The sequence below is a fragment of the Ranitomeya imitator genome, chromosome 4 (assembly GCF_032444005.1).
Source record: "Ranitomeya imitator isolate aRanImi1 chromosome 4, aRanImi1.pri, whole genome shotgun sequence".
Classification (NCBI taxonomy): domain Eukaryota; kingdom Metazoa; phylum Chordata; class Amphibia; order Anura; family Dendrobatidae; genus Ranitomeya; species Ranitomeya imitator.
Genome location: NC_091285.1, coordinates 673,939,308 through 673,954,623, shown reverse-complemented (window position 1 = coordinate 673,954,623; position 15,316 = coordinate 673,939,308). Strand labels below are relative to the sequence as shown.

Sequence of the window (15,316 nt, the reverse complement as noted above, 5' to 3'; positions counted from 1 at the left end):
ATATATATATATATATATATATATATATATATATATATATATATATATATATATATATATATATATATATATATATATATATATACACATATATATATATATATATATATATATATATATATATATACAGTATAGTGGTGCCAGCTATGATCAAGGTGCATAAATGAAGGTAGGAATGCTAGACATTCATCATATATAAAGTTTTGACTGGAATCAAACATAGCAGAGAAGAGCACCCAAAATATAATTTAATTTAAACAACATTACAGCATGGTCAAATGCATGGTACCAAGTAAAGTAGATGAAGACTTCAAGAGCCCAGACCACCTGACGCATGTTTTACACAGTGTACTTGATCAGGGGTAAGTTCTGAAAATTGCCGGTGTGTCTATTTTTACTCCATTTATATAACAAGAAGCTTCCAAGATCAACCAATTCCATCAGGGCTAGTTGTCTAGTTGATGATACAGTTTATGCTAGGTCAATATATCAGTTATATATGGATTTCCACTCACTTACATTTACAGATTTGGAACAGTATTTCTGACTCTCGAGTAGACTAATCACAACATAAGCTGTTATGGCAACATCAGGATCTGTTGAACCTGCAACACCACCCTGAGTTAGAAAGAGAAGAAAGATTTATTTGTTAGAAACAACATTCTGGATGATTCTTTACTGTTTTCTAAGACATTCCCGTTCACAACAAAATGGCAACCAAGTGGTCCTGGCATAGGTCACTTAGGAGGCAGCATAAGATGTACTATAACAGCCACCTATGGAGGTGGTTGGCAGCAGGGTATTTTGCATTTGGCTTGCCAGATGCCTCTCATGTCATTGTTCAGAGGTTTTGATATTGTCAAGGTCGGTGTAGGCTTCAGATGAGTGATCGTAGACATTGTAGGATTAGAGAATGTCAATATTCAGGTAAATATTGGAATTAATGGCGCTATATAAGTGAGTAAAATAATTAAATAAAAATATAATGGCATGACTTTATTTGATCATTTCTAATAGTATTCTATATGTTTTTTATGGTTTCACACCTATGGGCTATCCTATTCTATATGATCATTGGTGGCCGGGGTCAGATACTTCAGGTGAGTTGATAATCGGAACAATGCAACCTGTTATGATCTGGTGGCCTAGGAGCAGCATGAGACGGACTCTGGAGAAGGTGGTCCCTGTACTGACCACAAACCCTGAACCTAGCAGCGCAACTAGAGCCGTGGGGGGTACCTAACACTCCCTAGACCCCTCGGCACAGCCTAAGATCTAACTACCCCTAAAGACAGAAACAGGAAACATATCTTGCCTCAGAGAAAATCCCCAAAGGATAGATAGCCCCCCACAAATTTTGACTGTGAGAGGAGAGGGAAATAACATACGCAGATATGAAATCAGATTTTAGCATAGGAGGCCATACTAGCTAAAAAGAAAGAATAGAACAGAGTACTATGCGGTCAGTAAAAAAACACTAAAAAATATCCACCACAGAAAATACGAATCACCACATCTGACTAAAGACATGGGGGGTATATCTGCATCTCCAGAGAAATCCTTCACAGACTAAGCTGGACAAGACAAAAACATGAAAATGCACAGAACTATAAGGTCCACAGCAGGTGGACAGCAAAAACAAAGCCAGGACTTATCTTTGTAGAAAAGCACAGCAAACTGGAGAGACCAGCAGGGAAGTGAATCCTTCAAAAACAATGGACAACTGGCACTGACTAAAGGATCCTGCAAAGCTATATACCCCAGTCAGTTTTGCAATTAGTAGATACACCTGTCCACTCCTGCAGTCCAGGCACAAATGCATTACCCTCTACAACCACCGGAGGGAGCCCAAAAGCTGAATTCACAACAGCAACCCATCCTTTTGCTAAATCACATTTGTCCTTGGCATTCATGGTGGTCTGTGTGAATGATCTCCCTCAAATCAAGTTCATATCCAGAGAAAGTTCTTAATTTAAAAAAAAACACCTTATCTCTCTGTGGACATGTTGAAATGTGAAGTATTAATATTACGACTGTTGCAACTCTGTTTTTAGGTATCCTGTAGACAGGGAGGGGCTCTTTCCCTGTCTCTAGCTCTATGGGGCACCCTGTTGTGAATTCTGTTTTCAGGCTCCCTCCTGTGGTCATGAATGGTACTTCGGCTGGTTCTGTTCATGGACTTTCTCTGATGCCTGTGGGTGTTTCTGAGTTTCCTTCTACAGGTGACGAGGCTAATTCGTTAGTGGGCTGCTCTATTTAACTCCACTTGGATCCTTGTCCTATGCCAGCTGTCAATGTTGTAGCATTGGTCTAGTTCGCTCCTGGATCTTCCTGGTTACCTGTTTCCTCCAGCAGAAGCTAAGTTTTGCTTTGCTTTTTTCTTGTTTACTATTTTTTCTGTCCAGCATGCTTATGTGAATTTTGCCTTGCTTGCTGGAAGCTCTGGGACGCAGAGGGGCGCCTCCGCTCCGTTAGTCGGTGCGGAAGGTATTTTTCCCTGCACTCTCTGTGTGGCTTTTGTAGGTTTTTTTGCTGACTGCAAAGTGACCTTTCCTATCTTCTGTCTGTTTAGTAAGTCGGGCCTCTCTTTGCTAAATCTATTTCATCTCTGTGTTTGTGATTTCATCTTACTCACAGTCAATACATGTGGGGGGCTGCCTTTTCCTTTGGGGAATTTTCTCTGAGGCAAGATAGGCTTATTTTTCCTATCTCTAGGGCTAGCTAGTTCTGAGGCTGTGACGAGGCGCCTAGGTCATGATAGGAGCGCTCCACGGCTATTTCTAGTGTGCGTGATAGGATTAGGGATTGCGGTCAGCAGAGGTTCCACATCCCAGAGCTTGTCCTGTATTAATGTGCTATCAGGTCTTTTCTGGTGCTCTAACTACCAGGTCCACTATTTGTCCTAACCACCAGATCATAACAGCACCCTAGATAGCCCTGCTCCCCAGATTACTTCTAATGGTGAAGACGCTGGAGCCACATACCTTGCTGAGCTCCTGAAATCGCCCTTAGTCGGTTCAATTCCCTCATCCATGGAAGAGGGGAGTGGTAGTGTATGGATATACTGTGCACCAACCAGACTAACAAGGGAATATGTGCAGAGATAAAGGAAAATACCAATCATACAAATATGCACTCATAAACAATAGAGGGAAACACTAGGGAGTGAAGGATGGGGTTATACAAAAGTAAAGTAGGAGAAGAAATGGATTTGCACACAACCATAACCAAGCAACAGTCTAGATAAATCCACCAAATGCTACATCAACCAACAATACTCCTCCAACTCCTGAACCATGCAGCGTAAAGCTAACTCTGGCAATGACTACTTGCCAGAGGTGAGAATATATAGAAGAGGGGATTGGGCAACACTGCACAGCTAAGAGAATGAAAGCAAGACAGCTTCCAGGAACCCCTGTACTGCTAGAAGAAATCTATGAAAGTGAAGTGCTTCTAATACTGATTAGTAGAAGGTAAGCAGGAGTAGGACAAATAAGATGCTGTGGTCTTCTGGCTCCTCTCTGTCTATGTAAACACATGTCAGTGCCCTTACCCTTGTGTATGCGTAGTTAATAGGAATGTTTTCAGTGAACATGCCGTCAGGCTTCTGAACCACGAAGATGAGCCACTTGACGGAACTACATAGATCATCTTCATGAACATTTACAAAACTCTTAGCCATGGAAAAGACTTTGACAGCATAAGCGGTGAACCTAATGCAATAGAAGATGACATTTATTATGAAAAATGGTTAAGTGGAGTGTAAAGTAAGGTCAAAAGAGAGAAGTTGTATCTACCAGGTGCCAGTGCTTTTTCCAGGAAAAGATTGAAAAGATCCATCTGATTTACGATATCTGAGCTGATTGACATAACCTAGTATGACAAGGAGGAAACGGCACATTATGAAATGTAACAACAGCATCAAAATGGACTTCATCCTGGAAATAACAATCTCACCTATGCTGATTTTTTGAACGGCCTCTGCCCTGCGATGTACTCCTATTCGGTCCCACTGGTTAGTTTTGTCAAGATAACTTGTAGCTGTGACAAGTGGAGTGAAGGATGCCATGTTTTGTTCTGCGCAACCGGATGGCGTAATGATAAGATGGCTTAGACTGGCACCATCTATGGAATCTTCAAGAAATTGAGCAATCGGACTTCCTAAGGAAAGACAAAAAAAAACCATAACATTTCCTTGTTTGGTGTTGTAAATCATGTAAGAGAGGCCACCAGCTGACCTCTATATCCAAAATGAATGGACATTTTTCATCAGCTCACCTTGGGTATTTATTATGATGGAATATAGGCTGAACTGGATGGACAAATGTCTTTTTTCGGCCTTACTAACTATGTTACTATGTTACTATGTTACCTTGTACATTGACAATAAGTCTGGTCGGGGAGTCTGGGACAATGTTCCTGTTTTCAAGTGAGGGCACCCGTATTACATGTTCTCCACCTGAAAGCAACAATATGATGAATATTCAGTGAAAGTTACACACGTTATAGCCGTTGACAACCTATATGTTTCTGCATTGCTGTAAATCTTTGAAAGGATGTTCCCATCTGGGAGTTTATCATGCAATGGTCGGATATGCTTAAGTGTCTAATATTTGCAATCTCACTGCTTAGCGCTGCATCCATAAGGGAATCGGGTCCTGGTGTGCTCTGCCAGGAACAGGAAGTGGTTGCGCATTCACCCCTCTCACCAAGCATTTCTATTCGAGTTCTTTCCTTCATCTATAGATCAATGTCATAAATGCCCACTAGGGGACAACCCTTATCTTTATGGTCGGACACGACCATTACACAGTACACAGCAGGGGCAAAATCATAAGATTATCTCAGCACAGGAATATATTTTTAAAACACATTCAATTGTGGAACTTATTATTATTCCAAGATCTGTTGATTAGAACAAACTGTTGTTCATTGTGGGAAAACACCTTTAGGGTAAGTGCACAAGTTCAGTTTTTTTGCGTTATTTTTTGCGTTTTTTCACAATAAAAACGCTATAAAAATGCATAAAAAGCGCAGACATATGCATCCCATCATTTAGAATGCATTCTGCAATTTTTGTGCACATGATGCGTTTCTTTCCGCAAAAAAAAACGCATTGCGGTAAAAAAAGCAGCATGTTCATAAATGTTGCGGATTTTTTGCATTTTTCCCGCTATTTAATGCATTGGGAAAAAACGCACAAAAAAAGTGCAAGACTTGTAATATGCACGTGCTTGTATCAATAAAGTTCTGTCAAAGCCAAATACCAGGAAGTATAAAAAAGCAGTTTCATTTAAAACATGATCTAACAAAAAGAGGCAACAATCAGAATGTCAAAAACTCTATGAAAAGCATGCAAAACCGCAATGAAAAGAATGCAAGTACGGTAACCTAGCTAATAGGTGCAGAAATGGTGCAGGAAAACTGCAACCTCAAGAACTGACCAAATGTTCATTGTGAGAACTTAGCATAAAAGTATTTTTTTAAGGTAGTATTTTTCATTAACTACAGTTATAAAGGTAAACCATAAAATGAGGGGCACTTACTTCTCGCTACTGGGTCCAGTATCACTGAAGATATAATTGCCGCCTTACGAATTCCTTCTGGCTAAAATAAATAAAACGTGTTTGTGTCTTATAATTGTTTTTGAACAGAAGGGCTTTATTATCAGGATAGTTACTATGTGTATTGTGTTCTTATAGGGACAGGTTCAGAATCTTAATTACGTTTTGGGGCTTCTCCAGTCCAGCAGGATACAAACATGTCGAAACGAATTTAAAGGGAATCTGTCAGTAGGATCAATCATCCTAAGCCATATATATGGGCGCGTAGGTCATAGGAAGCAGGATAATAATAATAATCTTTATTTTTATATAGCGCTAACATATTCCACAGCGTTTTACATTTTTTGCACACATTATCATCACTGTCCCCGTTGGGACCCACAATCTAAATTCCCTCTTTGCAGATGTTGTCCTGGGTGGGGTTCGAACCCAGGACTCCAGCGCGGCAACGCTGCTGTGCTAACCACTGCGCCACCGTGCCGCCGCAGGATGAAATGATACCTTGATATCTGTGATCCGAAGTCTTTTTCCAGACAAATCTACATTTTTTTCTTGTAAATGAGCTGTTAAGATCTATGGGCCGGACATAGATCTCCCCGAGAATCTGACTCCAGGGGTTATTTTAAATGAAAGGAGACGTTACCAGTGTGAGACTTGTAGATAAGGAGAGCAGACTGTCAGTCATCATATATCTCACACTATAATGCACCTTTGTCAGGACTTGAATCCAGCAGCTTCTGGCTCTTTTCCCTCTGAGCTATTCAGCTCGCTGCACAGTTCTTTGCTCACCCTGATACTAGTACTTGTGTTCTTCCTGATTGTCTCCACCCTGAGCTCCTGATTTGCTCCACTCTGTGATGTCCTGATTGAACACCCTACTTAAACCTGGCACTGTACTTCCATCCTTGTGAGATTATTGAGCTCCCAGCCTTTAGTCTAGCTTTCGTTCCACCTGCTGCTTCCTCCAAACTATACTACTGTCAGGGCCGGATTTAAGAGGTTGGTGGCCCGGGGCCCATTTTGGAGGGAGGCCCATTTTTCAAGGTGTTGCAATATGTAATGCAAAAAAAAAACACAAAATGAAACGAACGCAAGTTTATTTACAGAATTCATTTACGCAGAGTAATTCAGGTAAAATCATTCATTTTTTACAATCCGGGCACTTTCCTGGATTTTCGTTCTGCAAAATCACTAATGATGTCTCTAAAGTCCAATTCACGCAGTAGATCTGACTCGATGCTCATGATAGCCAAATTTAAAAGTCGTTCCTGCTTCATGGATGTCCTTAATCGGTTTTCAACTAATTTGAGTTTTGAGAAGGAACGCTCACCACTGCAGTTTGTTACCATCAAAATTAGATATATCCTTAGAGCTATCTCGAAATTTGGGAAAGTGTCCTGCACACCCTGTTCCATGATAAACTTGTCCATGAAAAGTGGTAGGCAAGAAAGTTTCTGTTCTGTATTTTTCAGAAGGGCTGAGTTGTACTTCTTCCATATGACCATAATCCAATGGATTGAGACACAAGTATTGGCGCCTGTGTCGAGTTATCGTTTGAACATACTCAGATGAACCAGACAGCTCTTCGCCTTGCTTCTCATAAATTCGGAAGGAGTCACGCTTTGATGCGACATAGTTTTTTAAGCTGGTCAGTGATGCCACAGCAGTGTTACACAGCACTAAACTGTAAACAGGTCCACACTATATACATACAGCATACACAGACACTTGTAATGCAGGATATAGTGTGGACCAGTATATACAGTATGGTACTGTGTAGGACAGGAGCTGCAAGAAAGATACACAGACAAACACACAAGGGACACACACACAGACAGAGATCATACTCACCCACCGTGACACTGTGAAGACTGAACCACTTCACCTCTGGATCCTCAGTGGTCCTGCCGCGCTCCGCGGTGGAGAATCCTCTTCTCGCGCCGACATCGTGGCTCCACCTCCTTCCTCGAAGGTAGTTGAACAAACCCTCATCTGATCTAATTCAAGGGAGCAATCATATAGCTGAATAGGTAGCGCCTAGAAGCTTCTGTTGGGATCGGAGAAGGCTGTCGCATGCCATAAGCTAAGCATTAGGTACAGGGAGGGCACTAAGAAAGTCTGGCTAGGCTAGCCAGGTCAGTGGATGCTGACGCAGGTCAGGTGCCATGACTCTGCCGCTCTGCGCCAGCCACTGAGATGTAGGACCGTAGCCGGGTCCCTACACTTTCAATAGTTTCTCTTTTGTTAAATATTCCTTATCATTAGAAACCGTTCACAGCAAAGAGATGTGTATTTTGCATGTTTTGAGATATTTATCCCTATCTTAGTGGGAGGCCCCTGCTTGGTGGGCGGCCCAGGGCCCGGGCCCCTTGGGCCCCCCTAAATCCAGGCCTGACTACTGTTCCCATGTACTGACTCCTGGTTGATTCCTGACTACGCAACCGGCTTAGCCTCCAAACTATACTGCTGTTCCCGTGTACCAACCTCTGGCTATCTCCTGACTATGCTGTCTGACGATGCACCCCTTTATGGTTGCCATACGACTACTCCAACTCTGGTCAGATCAGAACACCCCTTTAATTTAAAATAAGCCCAGTAGACAGATCCTCAGGGAGAACTATATCCAGCCCATAGATCGTAAAAGCTAATTTACATATTAGGAAAAATTTGGATTTTACTTGAATAAGATATTGGATTGCAGAGACCAAGATTTCATTTTAGTCATCTTCCTATGACCTGAAGGCCCATGTAGGCGGCTTAGAAAAGTTGATCCTAAAAACAGATTCACTTTAGCAGAACATGGAAATTAATGAAATTAGTGACCCAATTTGTACAGAATCTATACTCCCTTACCACGACTCTCAGTGACTTTTTGATGCCATCACCTCCAAATTCTCCGTAGACTGAAGCTTTCACCTGAACGTGATGTTGTCCTATGGTTAATGGCACAATGACAAATGGAACTACATACGATGAGGTTTCCTTCACTTTCACCACAACTGAGTAGGGGCTTCGTGGTGTAGAAGGACTGCAGAACTCAGGGTTGTGAGATAAGGTCACTCTCACCTATAATGAGACCATAAAAACATAAATTAACATAATTTTTAGTAAGAAACATACCGTAATATTATATGCAGCAACTTAGGTGGAGGTTCCCACAAAATTTTTGGCGCAAGCAGCTTTTAATGACCCTATGTCTCGCCCAAGGTAAAATCGGGTGCCACAAAGAAAGGTAATGGTAAATGAAGATTATCTTTTCATGGTGAGGTCTACAAAGAATTCGTAAAGGCTTCTCAAGATTGAACAATCTTTAATAGCTAACAGGGTTTTTTGACAGTAGGCAAATAAAAAAAAATAGTTCACTTGCTGGAAGCCCCAGTAATCTGTGAAAAATCTCGTAAGATTATAGCATAATCATAGCAGACATAAACGATTACATGGGGCCATGCTCTATTTTCTCAAGGCACGATGCTCTATTTGTAAAATCTCTACACTGACAAAGAGATCCTCATAGGCGGGCCCACCTTCAATTGTCCTCTCAGCTCTCATCCAAATCTGTTTTTTTGACAACTTACTAGTCACGTTATGGTGGTGCTATTTAGTCATGGTAGGTCCTGTCTGTAACATCCTTGAGTGGAGCGGAGTGCAATTAACCCCTTAAATACTGCTGTTAATCTCTAACAGAAGCATTTATGGCGTGCAGCTCCATACGTCCAGTGATGCTCTGTGATGTGATCACAAGGTTCTGATTGGTTGAAATTGGCAGCTGTTGGTACCTCTGTGTCCAACACTTCACAAGGGATCTATACTGCTCAATATACTGCAATAACGCTGTATGTCAATATATAGAATAAGCAATTAGAAAATCACAGGATCAAAAAATAAGTAGTAAAAAAATGTATATTAAAGAAAGTTAAACCTAAAAATGTGAATTCCCCAATTAAAAGTAAAAGATGTTAAGATTTAAAAAATAGACAAATATAATATAACTAGAAATTTCCAGCCAGCTAACGCTCGGCACGCTCATTGCTATCTAATTAACGCTGCTGGTGATTAAACTAAAGTAAATAATGACAACATTCAATAGCGCTTACGCAGGTGGTAAATTATCTTAAAATGAAGTTAATAACAATAATAATCATAAAAAATCAGAATAATGCTAATAATACATTTTGTTCACAGTGTAAAATAAAAAACAAACTGGATTCAGTAAGATGTGCATTTTTTATTCATTCCAGCATCTAAACAAATTTCACAACGAAACATAAATTAAGTTAAAATTTCTCTGTAAACACAATTAAATGTATAGTCATTTTCGTAATTTTCAAAGATCTTTCCTTGACTTCTACCAGGTACAATTTAATATGTGAGGACGGGATTGTGTGTGGTAATGTAGTGGGGGGATTATGTGTGGTAATGTGGTGGGGAGGCGGGATTATGTGTGGTAATATAGTGGGGGGATTATGTGTGGTAATGTGGTGGGGGGCGGGATTATGTGTGGTAATGTGGTGGGGGCGGGATTATATGTGGTAATGTGGTGGGGGCGGGATTATGTGTGGTAATGTGGTGGGGGCGGGATTATATGTGGTAATGTGGTGGGGGGCGGGATTATGTGTGGTAATGTGGTGGGAGGCGGGATTATATGTGGTAATGTGGGGGGGATTATGTGTGGTAATGTGGTGGGGGGCAGGATTATGTGTGGTAATGGGGTGGGGGGCAGGATTATGTGTGGTAATGTGGTGGGGGCAGGATTATATGTGGTAATGTGGTGGGGGGATTATGTGTGGTAATGTGGTGGGGAGGCGGGATTATGTGTGGTAATGTGGTGGGGGCAGGATTATATGTGGTAATGTGGTGGGGGGGCGGGATTATGTGTGGTAATGTGGTGGGAGGCGGGATTATATGTGGTAATGTGGGGGGGATTATGTGTGGTAATGTGGTGGGGGCAGGATTATATGTGGTAATGTGGTGGGGGGATTATGTGTGGTAATGTGGTGGGGAGGCGGGATTATGTGTGGTAATGTGGTGGGGGCGGGATTATGTGTGGTAATGTGGTGGGGGGGCGGGATTATGTGTGGTAATGTGGTGGGGGGGCGGGATTATGTGTGGTAATGTGGTGGGGGGGCGGGATTATGTGTGGTAATGTGGTGGGGGGTGGGATTATGTGTGGTAATGTGGTGGGGGGTGGGATTATGTGTGGTAATGGGGTGGGGGGCGGGATTATGTGTGGTAATGTGGTGGGGGCAGGATTATATGTGGTAATGTGGTGGGGGGATTATGTGTGGTAATGTGGTGGGGAGGCGGAATTATGTGTGATAATGTGGTGGGGGGCGGGATTATGTGTGGTAATGTGGTGGGGGGGGCGGGATTATGTGTGGTAATGTGGTGGGGGGCGGGATTATATGTGGTAATGTGGTGGGGGGATTGTTGTGAATTCCGCTCTTGGGCTCCCTCCTGTGGTTGTAAGTGGCACTTTTGTGAGTTCTGCTCTTGGGCTCCCTCTTGTGGTTTCTAGTGGTATGGCTGCTCCTTGGATTTAGCTGTCAGCAGCTGCTTCTACTGATTGTCTTTTCTGCTCGGCTATTTATGCCTGGCTCTTTCCTTCAGCCAGTGCCACTTGTAAATGGTTCCTAGTTGGATTCACATCTCTTTGGATTTCCCTGTTATCCTGACCAGTTCAGCAAAGCTAAGTTCTTGCTTGCTCTTTTCTGTCCACAGATTGTGGATTATCCGTTCTGTGCTTTCTATGCTTGTCCAGCTTATCAGTATGAATTATCTCTGTGTTGCTGGAAGCTCTGGGAAGCAGATTTACCCTCCATACCTTTAGTCAGGTGTGGAGATTTTTGTAATCTCTGCGTGGATTTTTGTAGCATTTTATACTGACCGCACAGTATTCCATCCTGTCCTATCTATCTAGCTAGACTGGCCTCCTGTGCTCATCCTGGTTTCATTCTGTGTATGTCTTTTCCCTCTCCACTCACAGTCATTATTTGTGGGGGGCTTATCTATCCTTTGGGGATTTTCTCTGAGGCAAGATAGCTTTCCTGCTTCTTTCTTTAGGGGTAGTTAGCTCTTAGGCCGTGACGAGGTGCCTAGGGAGAGTTAGCAGCATCCCACGGATACTTCTAGTGTTGTGTTGAGCTTAGGGACTGCGGTCAGTACAGATACCACTTCCTTCAGAGCTCGTTCCATGTTGCTCCTAAACCACCAGATCATAACAGGGGATTATGTGTGGTAATGTGGTGGGGAGGCGGGATTATGTGTAGTAATGTGTTGGGGGGGCGGTATTATGTGTGGTAATGTGGTGCGAGGCGGGATTATGTGTGGTAATGTGGTGGGGGGCGGGATTATATGTGGTGATGTGGTAGGGGGTGGGATTATGTGTGGTAATGTGGTGGGGGGCAGGACTATGTGTGGTAATGTGGTGGGGGGCGGGATTATATGTGGTAATGTGGTGGGGGGCGGGATTGTGTGTGGTAATGTGGTGGGGGGCGGGATTGTGTGTGGTAATGTGGTGGGGGTGGGATTATGTGTGGTAATGTGGTGGGGGGGCAGGATTATCTGTGGTAATGTGGTGGGGGGCGGGATTATGTGTGGTAATGTGGTGGGGGGCGGGATTATCTGTGTTGATGTGGTGGGGGTGGAATTATGTGTAGTAATGGGGTGGGCAGGCGGGATTATGTGTGGTAATGTGGTGGGGGCGGGATTATCTGTGGTAATGGGGTGGGGGGCAGGATTATGTGTGGTGATGTGTTGGGGGGTGGGATTATGTGTGGTGAGGGGGTGGGGGCGGGATTGTGTGTGGTGATGTGTTGGGGGGCGGGATTATGTGGTGATGTGGTGGGGGGTGGGATTATGTGTGGTGATGTGGTGGGGCGGAGCTACTGTGCAGGGGGCGGGATTAGCGAGTGTGATGTGGGGGGCGGGATTATGTGTGGTGATGTGGTTGGGGGCGGGATTATCTGTGCTAATGTGGTGGGGGCAAGATTATGTGTGGTGATGTGGTTAGAGGCAGAGCTTCTGTGCAGGGGGTGAGATTAGCGAGTAATCACGATGCCTCTTATATATATATAGATAGTCATTAATTTTTTATTTTTTCACTGACATAGACATATCGGAGCTTTTTTTTTTGCAGGACATCAAATTATTCATGTTACCCTGTAGATTAAAGAGAACCTGTCACCCCCCCAGGGCCTATTAAAATAAAATAGCCACCTTCAGTAGCGCTAAGGCTGCAATCTCTGAAGGCGGCTCTTATGTTTATTATCCCTAGGAACGATGAAATAATGAGTTTTATAAATATCCCGCCGTACACCTATTGAGCCAGGGAGGTATGTTTACCAAGCAGGGATAATTCATGCATGACCACTTCTGGAAAGACACTGCTACTCCTGTTTGTACCACGTGTGTGTAACTACCAGAAAAGCAAACATCTGTCCCAAATAAGTGATCATATTTGCATTGTGTTTTTAGATGTGCTATTGGTTACCAGTGGAAACTATTGGGTTTCTCCTAGTCTGATATGTTGAGGTCAATTGGACATTATTTTTTTTTTGCTTCCTTGAACCGTGCGAACCACAGACTGACGTTTTGCCATAGCCAGTGGCGAGAGCGGGTGCCGACTAGACTCGTTTGGCCTCGCTCAATTCACTTTCATTGATACAAAATTGGTTAATGATAGTAAAAAAAAGTCTATTCTTGACTTGGCGCCAAAGCCAAGAACCATGTGCGCTATTATAATTAATTTGACACAATAGACACCAGGCATAGAAAGAAAAGAGGCGCTAAAAACCCACAAATGATGAATTGGGCCGTAATTGACTTTACCAGCCTCTCACAAGCCCAAATGGCTAAGTCCGTGTGGACATAAGTGGGGATGTTTTTGGAAGAAAACAACAACAAAAAATGGTTGATGTCAATTCACTTACTTGTATTTCTTTTGATTCGTAATTGTAGATGATGGCTCGAATTTCTACCTGCTCATTTCTCACTGCAGAATATGGAAGTCTTAGATCAACAAAGAAACTCTGGAAAGTCAGGATTTCGTAGGGTTTAGCCACACATATTCCTGTATCAATGAGATAAGAACGATAAACAGATTAGTTGCATGGGATAAGGTTAAAGGTTAAGCAAATTTATATGCAGTGAATTAAATTTAGAAAAAAAAAAATCAAATTCCCTTAAATTAAATTTTTTTTCTTATTCACTCCACTGGCAACCAAATGGTTCTGAATTGGAGAGGGCTAGAAAAAGGTTAAAAATTAAGTAATCATACTCACCATGCCACTCGACCCTAACTCCACCAATGTGTTAATAAATGAACTTCTTGCCATCGTTTTGATAAAATCACATTTTTTTCTGCTGTGAATTTAGCAGTTCTCTGAATGCTGAGCTCTGCATTACCCCGCCCACACCCTTGATTGGCAGCTTTTCGCTGGGTAAACAGTAATCTGCCAATCAGTGGTGGGGGCGGGGTGTTACAGAGCTCATGAATTTGAAGGACTACCTGGCGGCAGATTTACTAGTCCTCTTGTGACAATCTCCTACTGATAAAACAGTGATTTGATCAAAACTACAGCAAGCAGCCCTGTAAGTGACACATCGCTAGAATAAGTGTCTCTGAGGGTCTGTGAGGTTAATCTGCAGCTTAATAGCATTAGTAACCTGCCTGTCATGTACACTTAGCGAAACGCTAAGGGGAGTAAATGAGGATTATTACCCCCGCAGCGTTCCGGTTTCAGTCACGGGCCGCGATGCTGCTGGTTCGGTCACTGCACAGAGCAGTGGCTTTAACCGCGCCCCCCAGCTATGACTGACAGCCAGCCCCAATGCAGAGCGAGTGTCAGTCAGTGCCAGGGGTGCGGTTAGAGCCGCCGCTCGGTGACTGAACCCGTGCCGGCACGGCCCCCGTGACTGAAACCTGAATTCAGCGGGGAGAATAAAATTAATTTTCATCCTGTGGGTGCGGGTAGAGAGCACTTTATCAAGGCTAATTTTCTTACAGTGGTCGTTTCTTACTTATTGCTGGTGGTCCGGTGTCTATAGCCAAGTAATGAATTTCACCTAAATATTTAGCATTTCTATTATGGCTCAATTTGACTTCATGTATTTGTTGTGATGAGAAAAATGTACATTGTAATAGAATCAATTTCAGAAAAAAATGTTTGGAAAAATGAGCAATCCCTACATATACAGTACTTACTATTCAAAATTCATGAATATATATAAACGGTAATTGAACCAATAGACAAAAACTTTCTTAGAACTCTAGAAGGCTCCTTTACATTGCCCCACCAAGCATTCTAAAGGTCTGTCATGTTGTTTTATGCCAATGAGATATATCTACGGGAGCCGCTGTCACTGACAGTCTTCACCACATAGTAAAATATGAAAAAGTCTCGCACGCAACTTAAGTATTTATATCCGTAGATTTATTTCGTACTAGAGGTAGCACTAGAAACGTTTCAGTCCAACCGGACTTTCATCAGTCACTACATAATCCAAGAAACAAAAAAACACAATGTGGTATATACAAAAACAAAAACATATACAAAACAAAAGTATATACAGAATTTCACAAAATTTACTTAGAGCCAAAATTATAGAATTTGTATCATAATGCTGGTGCCGCAGTGAGATCACACATAATATCCTTGCTTGATGTGTCATGTGGAATATATATATCATAGGTGTAAGTTTAACACACATACCGTGCTGTGCCAACTAGTGTGTGGCAACAGGTCCTATATTTG

General features: G+C 42.5%; 1 protein-coding gene across 1 annotated transcript in view; it reads right to left on the bottom strand.

The window, feature by feature from the left end:
- Nucleotides 1-230: 230 nt before the first annotated feature.
- The window catches only part of LOC138674681 (venom factor-like), a 94,455-nt gene continuing 79,369 nt past the window's right edge, over nucleotides 231-15,316 (bottom strand). The window contains exons 20-27 of the mRNA XM_069762496.1: nucleotides 13,493-13,632; nucleotides 8,418-8,630; nucleotides 5,547-5,607; nucleotides 4,373-4,459; nucleotides 3,958-4,161; nucleotides 3,798-3,873; nucleotides 3,554-3,713; nucleotides 231-618 (exon numbers count right to left, since the gene is read on the bottom strand). Of these exons, the coding sequence (XP_069618597.1) occupies nucleotides 490-618; nucleotides 3,554-3,713; nucleotides 3,798-3,873; nucleotides 3,958-4,161; nucleotides 4,373-4,459; nucleotides 5,547-5,607; nucleotides 8,418-8,630; nucleotides 13,493-13,632 (1,070 nt within the window). The 3' untranslated portion in view covers nucleotides 231-489. The remainder of the gene's footprint in view (nucleotides 619-3,553; nucleotides 3,714-3,797; nucleotides 3,874-3,957; nucleotides 4,162-4,372; nucleotides 4,460-5,546; nucleotides 5,608-8,417; nucleotides 8,631-13,492; nucleotides 13,633-15,316) is intronic.